This window comes from Mercenaria mercenaria, unplaced genomic scaffold, assembly GCF_021730395.1.
Source record: "Mercenaria mercenaria strain notata unplaced genomic scaffold, MADL_Memer_1 contig_1971, whole genome shotgun sequence".
Taxonomy (NCBI): domain Eukaryota; kingdom Metazoa; phylum Mollusca; class Bivalvia; order Venerida; family Veneridae; genus Mercenaria; species Mercenaria mercenaria.
Genome location: NW_026459995.1, coordinates 46,533 through 63,274, shown reverse-complemented (window position 1 = coordinate 63,274; position 16,742 = coordinate 46,533). Strand labels below are relative to the sequence as shown.

General features: G+C 34.2%; 1 protein-coding gene and 1 long non-coding RNA gene across 2 annotated transcripts; both read left to right on the top strand.

Moving 5' to 3' along the window:
• Positions 1-2,946: 2,946 nt before the first annotated feature.
• LOC128552040 (E-selectin-like) lies at positions 2,947-4,421 on the top strand (the record flags this gene model as incomplete). Its single annotated transcript, XM_053533037.1, has 3 exons — positions 2,947-3,300; positions 3,701-3,814; positions 4,411-4,421. Coding segments are annotated over 3 exons (479 nt in total), but the record flags the coding sequence as incomplete, so codon positions are not given.
• A 210-nt stretch (positions 4,422-4,631) lies between these two features.
• Positions 4,632-9,281, top strand: LOC128552039 (uncharacterized). Its single transcript, XR_008368960.1, has 3 exons — positions 4,632-4,765; positions 5,199-5,419; positions 9,020-9,281. It is a non-coding gene; the product is annotated as an uncharacterized LOC128552039 (long non-coding RNA).
• The last annotated feature ends 7,461 nt before the right edge of the window (positions 9,282-16,742 follow it).

Sequence of the window (16,742 nt, the reverse complement as noted above, 5' to 3'; positions counted from 1 at the left end):
CATTCAATGCTCTCAAATTTATTTAGCAAGTTAAGTAACAAGTTAATCAAGAAAAATGCGCATAATCATTATCTTAATTTTATTTGTGCTTCAAGCGGGTGTTCGTTCTCATCAGAAATCGTGCAAAGAACTTGTATCCGAGGTACTGGAGACATTGGCTGACATAGAAGAAAAACTTGTACAGCAGGATAAAAAGATTTCATTACTAACAGAGCAGTCTCAAGATATTGTATAAACTTTAGTATAACTTTTATCACTCTTATGCTATATTCATTGAATGTCACACATTCACTGGCTGTATTGTCTTCTCTAGAGTTGCTTGGGTTTTTGTTAGATATATATAAGAAACACTATATTCCTAACAGTGATTTGTGGTTGAATAAAATCATTGTATGGAGGTCAGAAGCGACGGAATTATATCACGAGGGCACGTGATATTCTAATACGCATCTTAACGACAATGATTTTATTCAAGAGCAACAAATAACTGTCTGAGGCATTTTACTTCGATTCTAGCGCATTTTCAAAGATTATATTTACATCTTTGAAAATATTCACCACATTTTTGCCTTTTGGCGTGGTTTGCTTTTCCAGTGCGCCGCTATGACGTTTGACGATATGACGGAATAGTTGTTACCTGCAAACAGCCTTTGAATTCAGACTGACAATTTCGTTTTCTTTTCTTTTGCAAATTGACAATACCAGAAACAAACTCCGTGAATGCTATCCTCCTGTCAAGCATAATATAATAAAAGTAAGCAGATTTATCGCAAAATGCTTTCAGTAACGTGTCAGTAAGCAAAAGATTGTATACGCCCAGTTTACTATATATACTATTTACTGTATAATAACATCTTTCTGGCGACGACATTTAAAAGAAATGTCCATTTACACATGGAAGACAATACGCTCAGAAGCTAAATCTCCCAAAAGAATCAGTTATTTCGACTGACTGAACCCTTACCCTGCTAAACGTCTGTAATGAACTTGTCAATCTTTCAGTGCCATTTACTGTTAAAAGGGGTGCTTACCTAAACCACACTGACTGAATGGCCAACAGTGCGATCTTGACCAGACTGCACGGATGGGTAGGCTTATTATGATCTACTCTCGTCGCAAAGACTGTATCAGTCAAATATACGATAAGAGTTACACTTTCTACAGTTAGGTCATTTCTACTTCTTCTCCAACATTGTTGTCATTCATTTGGCTTAAGCTTCGTACTCTTCCAAATACATTTTGTCATTTTTTCATGAGAATACAATGTAAACAATTATATTTTTTCTTTAAATATACCTTCGGGGATGGACCAAATTACTAATGTTTGATGAACTTATGGTCCAACTCTGTTACTTTTTCTAGAATGTTTTGTATGTGCTCTATATATGTATGTTGTATATGTTGTCATAAAAAGGGAAAGAATAAAATATGTTTAAATGAAATAAGCGTTAAATTTAACGGGGATTTTAATTTTCCAGACTGTTATGTGTTTCTTCCAAATTCTATTTTTACCGCTGGGGTAGACTGTGTAATTTTCGTGTCATTACTTAACAGTAATATATGTTTGTTTGTTTGAATGTTTTCTTTTTTTTTTTTTTTTTTTGTTGGTTTCTTTGCTTGTTTTGATATGGCGCATCTATTTGAAACAACACGCTTGCAGTCACATATATTGAATCTGAACAGATGCAGAGTGGTTGGGATGGGGGTGGGGAGGGTAGAGGCGGTGGTGGGGGGGGGGGGGCATTGGATGAGTAAAGAATATATGTTCTTTGGTATGTCAAAAGGTAAACAAATATCGCCGTTTTAATAAAATTTTGCTCGCCTAAAAAGCAGATGACAAAATACACATACAACCTTTAGCAAACTTCTATTAGAAGTCATATTAATATTACAATCATATTAAAATTCGTTAAATTAAACAACGAGTACTATATGTTAAAATAATACCTAATATATAGTATATACCCACTTGGAATAATTAACAGACCCTCTGTATAACACATATAGATCTGTTTTGTATGTGCTCTATATATGTATGTTGTATATGTTGTCATAAAAAGGGAAAGAATAAAATATGTTTAAATGAAATAAGCGTTAAATTTAACGGGGATTTTAATTTTCCAGACTGTTATGTGTTTCTTCCAAATTCTATTTTTACCGCTGGGGTAGACTGTGTAATTTTCGTGTCATTACTTAACGGTTATATATGTTTGTTTGTTTGAATATTTTTTTTTTTTTTTTTTTTTTTTTGTTGGTTTCTTTGCTTGTTTTGATATGGCGCATCTATTTGAAACAACACGCTTGCAGTCACATATATTGAATCTGAACAGATGCAGAGTGGTTGGGATGGGGGGGGGTGGGGAGGGTAGAGGCGGTGGTGGGGGGGGGGGCATTGGATGAGTAAAGAATATATGTTCTTTGGTATGTCAAAAGGTAAACAAATATCGCCGTTTTGATAAAATTTTGCTCGCCTAAAAAGCAGATGACAAAATACACATACAACCTTTAGCAAACTTCTATTAGAAGTCATATTAATATTACAATCATATTAAAAATCGTTAAATTAAACAACGAGTACTATATGTTAAAATAATACCTAATATATAGTATATACGCACTTATAATAATTAACAGACCCTCTGTATAACACATATAGATCTGCTAACTTCAGTGAAAAAGGAAAATCAATTTCAGTAAACTATGTCATGCGCAAAACTTCAACAGCCTGGTGGTGACGTCCCGTTTCACTATTCCTATATGTTTATCTCGAAAACGAAATCTGAAGTGAGAATGTCACATTTCTCACTTCTTATATTATAGTTTCTTTACGTCCTATAGCGTATAATAAGAAATGAGAAATAGAAAATAGAAATATTGAAACGTGAAAGTCACCACCGTGCTGTCATACAAAACAGATAAGCTTCATAACATCAACTTTATTTGTAGGTCACCTAGAAGACAGTTGTGGGACGCTACCTAATGTTCTAAACGGCAAGATCACTGGAAGAAAAACAAGAGATTCATTTATGGTCGAATGCAACACTGGCTATGAATTGAAAGGAGATAACCCTGTTTTATGCAACTTAAGCGGGAACTGGAATCAGATGCCATCCTGTGAGCCAATCGCTTGCGGAGTTCCAAGTATTCCGAGAAATGGTAGCATATGTAAAATGAAAGGGGATGGCTTCGGGGCGACCGTCATAATGGAATGTGAGGAAGGGTTCTATATAAGCGGTAATCCTGTTGTTACTTGTTCAAGTAATGGAATGTGGACTCCAGTTCCATCGTGTGAAATCATTGGTAAATATAGAAGAAAAAAACGTTGTTTTAGTTGGCAAGATAGATTTTTATTTAATTTTATGTTATCATTGTAGATACTTTGGATTAAAATGACAATTACGATGATCAGTCAAAGTAGATGATCAGTCAAAGTAGGTCTATATCCCCGTTAAAATCACATTGCATGCATGGTGGACACATTTTCACTGCTCCGTAATTAATCTCTTTTCCGCCAATGCACAGAAGGCTTATGTTACATGCTTGACTTCACAATGATATTATGGCATTTGCGGCCACCCTACCATTTATTTAAGGCTACTGCTTTGATATTTGTTATATGATTTCCAAATTATTTTCCATGTAAAATGTATAATATATGACGATTGTGTTTTTCTGTCTTTTTCATTTTAATTTTTCTTAGCGTCTTGTACCAGTGATAGAGCAAATGATTTTGGATTGAAGAATGTTGCCCTAGGGAAAAAGGTCATCCTTAGTTCACAGAATAACCCTACTGTACCTGGAAGGCTCATGGTCAGTTATTTTAAAACATTCGTTAAATTTTGTAAATGTAATTAAATTTTAATGTCACTTTAGTACATGTACTAAGCAATTTCCATGTACACGCTCTGTTACTGTACAAGTGTTTTTCATTCATTTTTCTTGTTTTCCTTAACAAGCTGTGATAATCAAGGTTTTAAAATGTGTTTATACTGAAAGTAAATAAAACATGTTTAAGAAATGCTTTTACGTTGCGGTGTGTACAACGATCATGTAATGCCAGCGTGGTCAAAACCCATTTAGATTTGAATAGCATGGGAGGGTTGGACATTTTCTTCACGTGTTGTCAACATAATGTGTTAATGCGAAAATTCATACGCGCCCATAATTAAAATAGTATTTAAAAGGAAAGCTTTCGCTTTACTTTGTGTTTTTCCCCAATAATTGAACAATGCGGTATGCAAAAAAAACACACAATCAGTCACTAGTTTTCAAAGTGCGGGTGGATGTATCTGACTTTTGGGTTACTGTTAAGGCGGCGGTAAAGATAGAGCCCATTTGCTGACTAAACAGTTATCCGAGAGCCAGATATTTCCTAAAACCTTCAATCATTGAATGATTCTTATATTCTAGCACCAGAGTAAACACAGGAAATTCGAGCGTACATTTAAGCTCTCAAATATTCAGTTTTCACTTAAATATTACATGATTATCAAAAATCAGTCACTACATTTCCTTTCATTAATGTTTGCTACTTGTTATGGAATTCGGTACATGTTTAAACGTCAAATATAGAATGAGATTCTAACAAATTTAATATCTTTATAACCATATATATTATTGTTCCATATACAGGTGGACGGCAACCGCAGTAGCACCTATCCGTGTGCATGCACAAAGATAAGCCAAAATCCGTATGCTATTGTAGACTTGCAGGCGGCCTACGACATTTATTTCATCTACATCGTAAATCGTGGCGACTGTTGTCGTATGTTTTACAAGTTTAATTAGTTTCATTCTATTTTCTAGGGTGGATTTTGTACATTTTTCGTTTTCGTTATGTTGTGCCATTTGACCTCGTTTTTTTTTTCAACGGAAACAATAATTTATGGCATAATTGATTACACTGACAGATTAAGCTACAAACTGTCTCTTTTGTTAAATACACATCTCACAAAGAAATCTAACTCTTGACAACACATTATTGTAATCCTTTAATCAACATGCGTTTTATATGAATTTATTTCATTGCTTACTAGTAGGTTTATTCTGTTAAAGATTTATTTAAGGCACAAAAAAGGGCCATGGCATAGAGTTAGATCTCTATTAAAACTGTATGTTTTATTAATTTTAGTATGAAAATATCTAAATAGCTGAACATGTCTTTATTTCAATATAACTCTTTCGAAACACTTTTACAGCTGAAAGATTACACGACCTGGCAGTTTTCATTGGTAATGACACATCTAGACTGGGACTTGCTGCACGCCATACTGCCCCGATTGGTGCGGACTGTACGTTTAAATTTGACAAGCCTGTCAATGGACGCTATGTAAAACTGCAAATTGAAGCACTTGCCGAGGAATATCTCACAATATGCGAGCTAGAAATATACAGTATTTAAATCATTGACATACCAAAGGTAACGAGTCTCGGTAAAACACGTGTCTCCAATGAATTTAGCCTTTCCATAGTCCTACATTGGTTCTTATTCACAATGATTATTTTACAAGTACACATACATAATAGGAAAATGGTGCGAAAAATGTTTCAGTCGCAAAATGGCTGATTCAAGTAGTTTCAGTTATCTATCTATATTTTATTTATTTATTTATTTATTGTTTTTGCTCATTTCTCATTAAATTTTGCTCATGATATAATTACGGCGATATAGATTTGTCATTAAAACTTAGGTCATACACCACTACTACTATTCGGAATCTCAGTTTAGCTGATTTTACAGACTGTTTGTTTGAACGAAAATATGAAAAAGTTTTCTTGCATAAAACTGAAGCCCCGAATATTTCGATTTTTATTCAACACTGACAATATTCTTCAAGAAAATGTAAATTTAAGACATTTAAAATGTGTCCTAGTGTTTGATGCTGACTTGAGAAAGTGGATATTTTTTACAAAATATCTTAGAGTAGAAATGTTTTATCGGCAGTCAGATAGACGTATAGGCGAGAAGGTTTTGACTTTTTATAGAATAATTTCATTATGAGATATGCTTGCTTAAAATAAGTGTATTTGATTTTTTTTATCCTGGTTTCTTGAACACTGAATCACATTGTTTACTTATCATTACACGTTAAAACGCGTTATATTTTGTTTTAATAAACTAAAGATTATAGTTCAGCTTATTGTACCCCCCGACAACAAAGTTGTAAGGGGGGTATACTGGTTTCAGGTTGTCTGTCTGTCCGTCCGTCTGTCTGTCCGTAGACACAATCTTGTTCGCACCATCTCTCCTCATCCCCTTGACACAATTTAATGAAACTTCACACAAGTGATCAGTAACATCAGTAGTTGAACATGGGGCATGTTAGGTTCTTTCAGAAAAAACAATTGCAGAGTTACGGGACTTTGTTTTTTGCTACTATACTATATACATAGACACAATCTTGTGCACACCATCTCTTCTCATCCCCTTGACACAATTTAATGAAACTTCACACAAGTGATCAGTAATAACAGTAGTTGTGCATGGAGCATGTTAGGTTCTTTCAGCGACAAAAATTGCAAAGTTATGGGACTTTGTTTCTTGTTAACATACTGTGTACATACAGTCTGCATATGCAATCTTGTGCGTGCCTAATCTACCAAACCCTTACACACAATTTAATGAAACTTCACACAAGTGATCAGTACCAACCCTAGTTGTGCATGCTGTATGTTACATTCTTTTAGATAAATATTCTGCATAGTTATGGGACTTTGTTTTTTGTTACTATACTGTATACATACAGTCTATATACATACAGTCCACATAATTATGCAATCTTGTGTGCGTCAAATTGCAATTTACTGTGTCAGTGCATGCGGGGGGTACATTCATCACCTTTAGTGATAGCTCTAGTTTAAATCGGTTTAATAATGCTTTCTTTTGTATACAAGAAGTAATATACACTTCTTAAATGCCTTCTTGGTCAATAGTCAAAACTGTTTTAAGCCCAAGGTCCGAAGGACTATTTTGACTATTGACCGGCAAGCCATTCAGTAAGTAAGAGTTTTATTACATGACATCAGAAATAAATTTTCATCATGCTTTCTATTTATTTTTTACTTTTGCTCAGTAAGTTTAAGACTACAGACCTTCTATAAGACAATCTACTGACCTGTGATTTATGTGATGAACCGTGAGATCTATTTCTCCTTTTTATTACTTTGTAAGGACACACAAACCTTTACATAATATATCAAAAGAATATTTTTCAATCCTTTAAGGTGGATGTTTGTTTGAAGTACATGTCAGATATATTGTTACAGATAAATAAAATCTGAAAGGAAGAATACGTTGTAATCCAAATGTAAGTCAATGTATTCCATTATTTGGTGAATCAATTCCGAAAACAAATTTCAGAGACAAAATAAAATGAAGACAAATATATTTTGGAAATCAATTCTATATTACGCTTGAGTAAAATTGAAAAGAAATGCATGCGATAATCATTTAAATTATATGCCTTATTTCTAAATGAGGACTTAAATGACATCATACATCCAATAGTCAGTAATGAAAGATATTGGCATCTTAAATTTTCAAGATTTTCCTTAAAATTCCTGTTTTTTCATCTGACAGATTGGCAGTTTTTGTTTGTGGCTTCGTCTTCGACAACGTTCTGTTCCGTATATATCTTGCGGATTTATGGCGGGTCACTAACATAAATGGTCGTGGGCTCATTTGTGTTCGTTCCTTGGCATCTGCCAGCACGTTGTTTGTTTGTTGTTTTTTTTATGCATAGTATATGTGAATAACATATTATACTTCCGATATCCGGAGTGTAATTTTTGTTTGTTTGTTTGTAACTTGTCCGAATATTTCCACTGAATGGTCAAAGACAGATATTATTCTAGGTAATGAAAAATTTAACATTGCCTTAATGAATAAATTACTAAATGCGAAATTTATTATTATCAATGTCGAACTAGAAACATATTTCCAAGCTTTCAGTTGTTCAAAACGCAAATGGAAATGCTATTGAAACTTGAACATTTTAACGCTAAAAAAGAAAACAAGTTAAACAAATTCAATGTGAAATGGAGTGATTGTTTATCACTAGACAACTAATCTTTCTTCTGTACAGCTCGTTTCAGAATCTTCCCAGTGCTGCACCACCAAACCCTACTTTGTTTTTGTCCCTTTTCCCCTTTTTTCCCCAAGCTTTCTGGCATAGCCTCTCATGCCGATCTGGTATATTTTATTTTTGTTTTTTATTAAGGTTATAAGAAGTAGGTATTACAAATAAAGAAAGATGAATAACTTTGTTATGATAAGTGTATTATGCTTGTAGGATTTAATTCCCTTTATTTAGCTCAACAGTAGTAATTATACTATGGTATTGCTTTGACCCTTGTTTTGCTTGACACAATTGGTTCTGTCTTTGAGACCAGTGTAGATCTTGATTGGCCTGCACAGCAGTGCAGTCTGATCAAGATCTGCGCTGTTTTCGCCTATCGGTCAGTATTTTTTGTAAACATCCTTTAATCACTCGATGGTACTGTCCGAATTGAAGGACAGAAAAATTCTTTAAAGAAATCTAACATGGCAAGGGTCAGGGCTTTACACAAGTTTTTGGATTATGCAAATTTTACAAATAACTAAATATGTAATCACCTTCTTATTGATTATTTCACATATTATATGCTATCTGCTGTAACCTACTTTTGAGAAATAAAAAAATGTTTATTTTTCAACATGTTTCCGAATTTCCGGAGCAAACAATCATATTTTGACATGTTTTCTGTGATACCTCCATTTTCTAATAAATAGCATCATGATGGAAATCTTCAGTATTTCTATGGAGCGTATTATTCGAAGGGGAGCACACTCCGTCGTCCTTAATTTACCAATTAACGATTATCTATCCTTCCCCGTCATACTGAAATTAGGTCCATTTTTTATTCTTAAATTTTGTACATCATTCTTCAAAATTCTTAGGAAAGGAAAAATTATTTGTAAATTCACCCACCCCCTCCTTGTATATACTTCCTTCTACTGCTGTTTTATATCTAATTTCAGCTTTCATTCTGGCGATATGTACATGAAGGAAAACACTTGATACACTCTCAATGGCATGGCTGTTAAGAAACCTGTGCTGATCATGTTTCATACTGGACACTTGGAAAGACATTCCGTGTTGTTACAGACTGGAAGTTTCCTTTAATTTTAGTTACTACAGTGCTAAATTGAAGCAATGATATTAACTTTAATGATATTATCCTGAGCATCTGCCAGCACGTTGTCTGTTTTTAATTCATAGAATATGTAAATAACATATTATACTTCCAATATTCAGATTGTAATTTTTGTTTTCAACATGCTTCCGAATTTCTGGAGAAAACAGTTATATTAATACATTATTTTCGATAATTCCGGAATAAAGTTTCATATTGCAAAATATTTCCGATTTTCCGGAATTTATACATACCACAAATGTTTTCTATTCTATTTCCGATTTTTCCGGAATTCTTACTTGTCATATTTCCGATTGTCTGGAATGACAAACTATTTAACAATTCTAAGCAATGAAAAATAAATGTCAGCACATAAAGATTTACATTTATCTATTAATAATATGTTTAACAGATCGAAAGCTTAATGTTTTCTGTGAAACCTCCATTGGAATCTTCTGAATCATTTTCAACGAATGGAGACAGTCAAAACATTTGCTGTGGAATGGAATTTCATTAATCAATATCACAAAATGATCAAACAAAAGTCAAGAAGCATGTTAGAATGATTCAAGTCTTAATTGATTTTTACTTAACTATTCTTATCATCTTATCATTCTTACTAATAGAATAGAATAAGAACAAATTACCTGATCATTTGCATACAATGCAAGAACACAAACTTGAAATTGCGATTAAGTTATTCGAACTCGCCTTTAACTTGACCAGTTATTCAAGCATTCTACTGAACAAAATAACAGTTAAGATTAGTGTAATTACGTCCAATCGATTATAGATAGTAAATATTTTGCAACACCTTTGTCCGATACAATGTACATACTCTAGAAACAATCCACACATCACTGAAAAAATATAGTTATGTCTCCCGCCTTAGCTCGCAGAAGTAATCAGTGCCAAACCCAGTTGTGTACTTCGACAGAGTCAACATTTGCGCAGAAATACTAAAACCACCAAGTAATTCACATGACGATGGTAATACCATATGTTCCTAAAATGGCAACACGCTTGGTAACACGCGGTAAATTGACATATATGCCACAAAAGAAAGTATTCAACCTATTTACGTTTTGCAGTAAGCGATTCGTCAAATTCTTTGACAGCACAGAAAATACTTTCAAATTTTGTACTTTTTTTCCTTGTCACCTTTTGTTTTGCACTTAATTCCCTGCTGTATATATACTCTTCAATTACGTTCAAATGATCACCATCTTTCTTTTTTAATATTAAGGTTCGCAACAAAGGATGCAAGTGAGCTGCTGAACTCTTTAAGAACATTATCTTTGTCTGTCAGAGTATGCTTCTACGTTGCCCTACTTCTTGAATGACTTCTAAAGCAGCTAGTGCATAAATATTTCTCGCACTCGCATCAATTTCGTACTGCATCTACATCTTCAACGTCTCTTTTACGCGGATTGCAAGTTTTAACTATATTCCTCGGCATATTTACCTGGTCTTACAGTCTATGGCACATGATTGTTCTATATCCGTCGCTCTTCCCAGGCGGTTCTACAAGGGTCACACCTATTGCCGAAGTACTATTCTGAGCTATTATAAACTGATCATTACTTTATAATATTTGCGATCGATTCTTGAGCAGGAATTTTGTCAATTGTGTTTCTGCTTTCCATTTCAATTCATTATCGTGCAACAGAAACTATTTGATAAATTGAGGATATTTGTTTGTTTCAGTGTAAGATCGAAATATGTTTTACTGAGTGAACACCAAATGCAATATTTTCACGAGTGGCACTGCACCAGTAAAAAAAGTAAACTATGGTGGTCATGAGTGAAATATAGTTTGATCTTTCACTAAACAAGTTTCCGTTTCATTTTATGTGCTTAATGGTTTTAATCAAATTACATTCATTCAACTCGCGCAACATCACGTGCATCGCATCATGACGTCTTAATTTCGTGACCTTATGATATCTTTATTGAAAGATTGTCAAAAAGTTCTATGAAGTTTCCCATTTTCTTTTATATTTTATGTCAGATTTGTTTAGATAAGGCTGATATGACTGTTATTATTATTATTATTATTATTATTGTCGTTATTATTACTACTGTTATTCTTATTAAGTGCAACGCCATTGAATATGTTATTGTATAAAAATAGGCGTTTAATCAAATTATTCAGTTTCATTTTCAGAAGTTTTCCGATTTCTTTAACATTGTATCACGTTGGAGCACATCTAATGTTCGTTCAGGTATCGATATACTTAAATCTTTACGGAAGTATATTTTACAGGGAACTTCCAGTTATTGGTTCTTTAGCATTCAAGTTAAGTTCCGTACTTGTGAAAAATAAAATTGATATTGTCACTGTTTGAAACAGTGAAAAGTCATTTTGCTGGTTCGCCTCGGCCAGACAGTATTTTGATAGGATTTAACTATCAAAAGTACTTTAAACGCCGAACATCTCCAATGCCTTGCTCCAAGATTTTTCCTTCAGTTACAAAGAGCAAGCTAGCAACCTTAAACAAAATGTCAGTTCGTTTATGAAATGTGGCCAATCGAAAGCGCGCTTACAAAAGCCATAGTGCCCGACTAGGCCGCGATCATTTTTAATGAGCAAAAAGAGCTAAATGACACGCAAAGGATCAATCTGTCGCAATAGAAGATTGCATTCATTGCTTCTCCCTAACTGCAGTACCTTTACAATTTTGTCTAACTGAGCCAGCTGAGCACTTAGAAGATTGCTTATTTGAAACGAATACCATCAGGATATCCTAACACTGGAAATATTCAAGGACGGGTTACAATAGGGTTATTACAACAGCAGCGCGATCTGGAATGCTGTACTCGGCTTGAGTGGATTTTGCTAGATCGGATCTCACGAGGCGCGCATGCGCCGAGTGTGATCCGTCCTTATTTATCCACGAGAGCCGAATACAAATCCCAGATCTAGCTGATGTTCTAATGACCCATTTATTATATACCTCCATCTTTTTTTTGTTTCTTTGTTTGTTTGTTCTTTTTTGTTTTTGTTTTGTATTTTTTTCTCTCTCTTTTTTTTTTGGGGGGGGGGGGGGGGGGGGGGGGTGGTTGTAATCGAACGAAATCTTAAAAGTTTTTTGGTCTAAAATGATCGATGTTTTTGTGTGCGCAATTTATATAACTGTGTAGGGATAACGCATGTTTTTTCGTGTTATAACATCTGCAGATTCCCGAGGGATTGGTTGGTACCCGAGCCCGTTAGGGCGAGGGTACCAACGTATCCCGAGGGATTCTGCAAATGTTATAACACGAAATGAACATGCGCTAACGCTATTCTAGCATAAAACGCGTAAAAACTGATAAATGGATACAATGTCTCTCAACGTCATTAATTTTCCACGAAATGCGCGGGAATGTCTGAGTTGTTTTTTACGTTGACGTCATTTCGTTTTGAATTATCCGTTTTGGGGTCGAATGACGTTTACGCTTTGCCACGGAACGCGCATATATAAAAAGGTGTTATAACAGCACGCGAGCGCGAGAATCTCTCTGTTTACACACGTTTTCTGTCCTGTTAAAACACCCCCGAAGAGTGACAAGAACAGCAGTTTTATGCTAGAATGTCAGTTAATGCATGTTGATGAAAGTAGTACGGCAACATACAATACTGAAGGTACAATACGGGATTTTGGAAGGTACAATATTGGATACTTTTCAGCCTGTTCGTATTTTTTGGTGAAATGCAAGCAGTATTTTTTGACAAAATTCATTAGATATATGATAAATGTTTTCAGTATATACCTATATAAATTCTTTCAAAATTACTGCTTGTAATTCACGGGTAAATATGAACAGAAAAAAAATCCGTATTGTACCTTTTGTATTTTATGTTGCCGGAATATTTTCATTTAATATGCATGGCCCAGTTCTACAAACAGCGCACACAAAACTTTTACTCACTTTTATTTTAATATCGACAATGAAGAATTTGATAACAGAACCACAAGTAAAAGGTGTAGGTTTATAATAAAAGCGCCATTACAACAATAGCTAGATCTGGGACTATGTATTCGGCTGTCTGTGGATTTTGCAGAAACGAATCACACTCGCGCCTCGTCAGAGCTGATATAACTTGCAAAATCCACTAGAGCCGAAAACAGCGTCCCATATCGAGCTACTATTATAATAACTAAATTATATTCATTTTTAGGCAGAATGGTTCAGGTTGCTTATTTGGTGATGACAAAATTTGTATCGGGACTATGTGGACACTTCTCTAATACTGAGGTAGTACTATACATGTTCATAGATCCCTTTGTAATAGCATATCAGTTTGGGCTTTATACCTGCCCTCTCATAACGAGAGCTAAGCGAGATACTTCCTTCCTTTTATAAAAGTTACACTCGTATTTCATTGATCAATTTCGGTATTTCACTGAAAGACATATAAGTGTTAAAAGTAGTCAAAACTACAAAAACTTTTTAAAACAAGTCACTTTCTTTTTAACCAACGTTTCGGCTACATTAGCCTTCTTCAGGGTTCAAAATAAACATAACAAAGGAAGTGACGTCAAAGTCAAACGACGTCGATGACGACAACCTCAAAATTTAACAAAGAATTTGGCGTAAAAATCATAAACAGCATCATAGTATGATACATAAATGCAGGTGAAAAAAGGCAGTATAAGTGCAATGATTAAGGAAAGGCACCAGCAAAAACTGATTATAGTATACATACACACATCAGTAATATATACGTATATAACAAGTAATTTAGAAAGGCATTCATACAGAATTTTTGAATTCATTTCTCGTGGAGACACAGTGCCCAAGCGATACATCAAGGAAGTCTCTTTTAAAAGCCTTTTTTTCCAAGGATTAGTTTCTTTATCAATGGGCATAAAAGAGAAATCCTCTATAGTATGTCCTTGAGAATTAAAATGTTCAGAAACATTAGTAGTAGTTTTTGGATAATGATTGATATCAAATCCATGACTATTCATTCTTTGTGAACATTGCTGATGCGTTTGTCCAACATACTGTTTCAAACTTTATTACATGTTATTAAGTAAATAACATCAGTTGAACTGCATGACAGATCATGTCTTACATTATAACAAGATGAATTGGTGGAACTAGAAAATGAATTATCTTCATTAATAGTAAAACAGTGTTAACAGCGATGTCTATAACATTTACTTACACTACCATTTATGTCTTTCTTGCTCAGCTTAGAATAAACTGAAACGTCTTGAATATTCTTGGGTCTTTTGTAAGCAACAAAAGATTTATAGTCGTATAATTGTCTAACACTCTCTTGTTGAGAATACTTAAGATTCCAATATTAGTTTATTACTTTAGCAATATTAGTCAAAGATGGATTGTAGGTACATACAAAAGGAATGACTTTATCCGTATTTTTGTTATTACTGCTGTGTATGTATTCCATAATCAGATTTTACTGGTGTCTTTCCTTAATCACTGAAAAAACATAAAAAAGACTCTATAAACCAGTTATTTTATCTCGATCTAGTTTTATATATTGTTATCAATTTGAAAACAAAGCTCCTTACAATTTTCAGGAAGAAAATGAAAAAGTCCTTCAACTGATTTTGCAATTCACAATACACAACCTGAACCCTGAAATTAAATCTTAATGTCGTATCTTCATGAACTTATCCTATCATCAATTTCAACACGCCTCAGGATGACTATTATATTGCATATTTTTGTCATATTGTCTTGTGCTTACGCATTCAACGCAATATCAATATACAAAATAATTGTAAACGATTTTAAAATTCTATATTATATTGGTTTTTTGTATGTCTTTAACGATGCGTTAGTTTTAAACAGTAATAACTGGCGCTTATGATAAAGATTGTAGATAATGCTATGTTTTCATCGACCAACAACTACGAATCAAGTGCAAAAATTAAGCGCATTGTTAATTCACAAAAGCAAGATTTTAACACATTACGTGCGGTAAATGCGGAAAATTTTAAAAGCGACTCTGGATTTATTGTTTTGGTAGATTTGCCGAACAAAGCAGATTGCCGTTTTGTTTAAAACTATCACAAACATTTTATCTATACTAGTGAATGTCTGTGCGCAGTATCAAAAACTCTCTTGCTGCGGTACTGGACTTTACTGGTTCTTCCCAGGAAAGACGGCTGCAATACACCGGGCACGTAAAAGAACTAGCTGTCTATTCGCAATGAGCTAGGATATGTTAGCCGGACAAGTCTGTATCTAAAAGGATTTCTCTCTATCTGTTCTGGGGGCTTTATCTCTGTCCCTTTTGTCAGATCGCTCTGAGTGGCTGTGTTTGCTATTTGTAAGGCGCCTTTGAACGAGTTTATCGTGAAAAGGGCGCTATATAAATCTGTTATAATAATAATAATTATAATTGCGATTCAGAAGGCCTAGATCGACAGGCAAATTAGTACATCAGTGGACACAAGATATTGAATAATTTTTTCGTTGCATTTTTTTTTTTTTTGCATAATTTTGGTGTGGCCTACAGATGGAATTGACGTTTTTAGATCGTTCTGAAATTTCTGTTACAATTTGAGCTTTTGATAAAGACATTTATACAATGTTGAGGGATTTTCTTTAAATTATGTGGTATTTCTTGCATACCAGACGGGGATTTCCGGTATCTTTACCCTGGGTGTGAGATGACTCTCGTGCTGTTAATGACGTATTACGAACTACATATATGTAGAAGATTTATGTAGTAATAGCCGAGCTACCGGCGCCGCACAGCGGCGCCAACAGCGTCGCATTACAGTTAGACGAGTAAAAAAGAAAATCTTTAAGAAAAGGTTTTTGGATAAAAGTTTACAGGCATTGAACTGTGAAAAATACAAAATGCTCTTCTCCCCGTTCACATGTATTTCATTAAGAAACTTAAAAATCACTGACAAGAGTTTAAAACTAGGAAAAAAAAACAAACTATTGGCTATAAATTATCAATAAACATCAAAAAGGCTCCTACTACAATTCCTATTCTATACCAGCAGTGCTAAAATATTAACCATAAAAATGTCATAGACTGTTAACTTAGCAGTTCAGTAAATAAAACAGGTATGGCAAGCCAATTGTCCAATAATTACGTGAACCCCGGTTCAACTAGGATTAACGATCGATAAACTAGGTTTACGTTCGATAAACTAGTTTTCTCGATTGAACTATGAATTTCGGTCGTTATCCGAAGTTTACGAGCGTGAACCTATATTTACGAGCGAAAACCTGGGTTCACGTGCGTGAACCATGATTTACGAACGTGAACCTATGTTAACTGCCGTAAACTTGGGTTGATGACCGTGAACATGGGTTTACGACCGTAAATATAGGTTCACGCTCGTGAACATAGGATAGCGACCGAAATTCATAGTTCAATGGAAAAACTTAGTTTATCAAACGTAAACCTGGGTTCACGCTCGTAAACTCAAGTTCACGGTCGTAAACATAGGTTCTCGCTGGAAAACATAGGTTCACGTCCGTAAACTATGGTTCACAGCAAGCCAATTATCCAATAATTACGTTCTTGGTCGAAATATTATCAAATATTAACCTATATTTACGAGCGAAAACATAGGATAACGGTC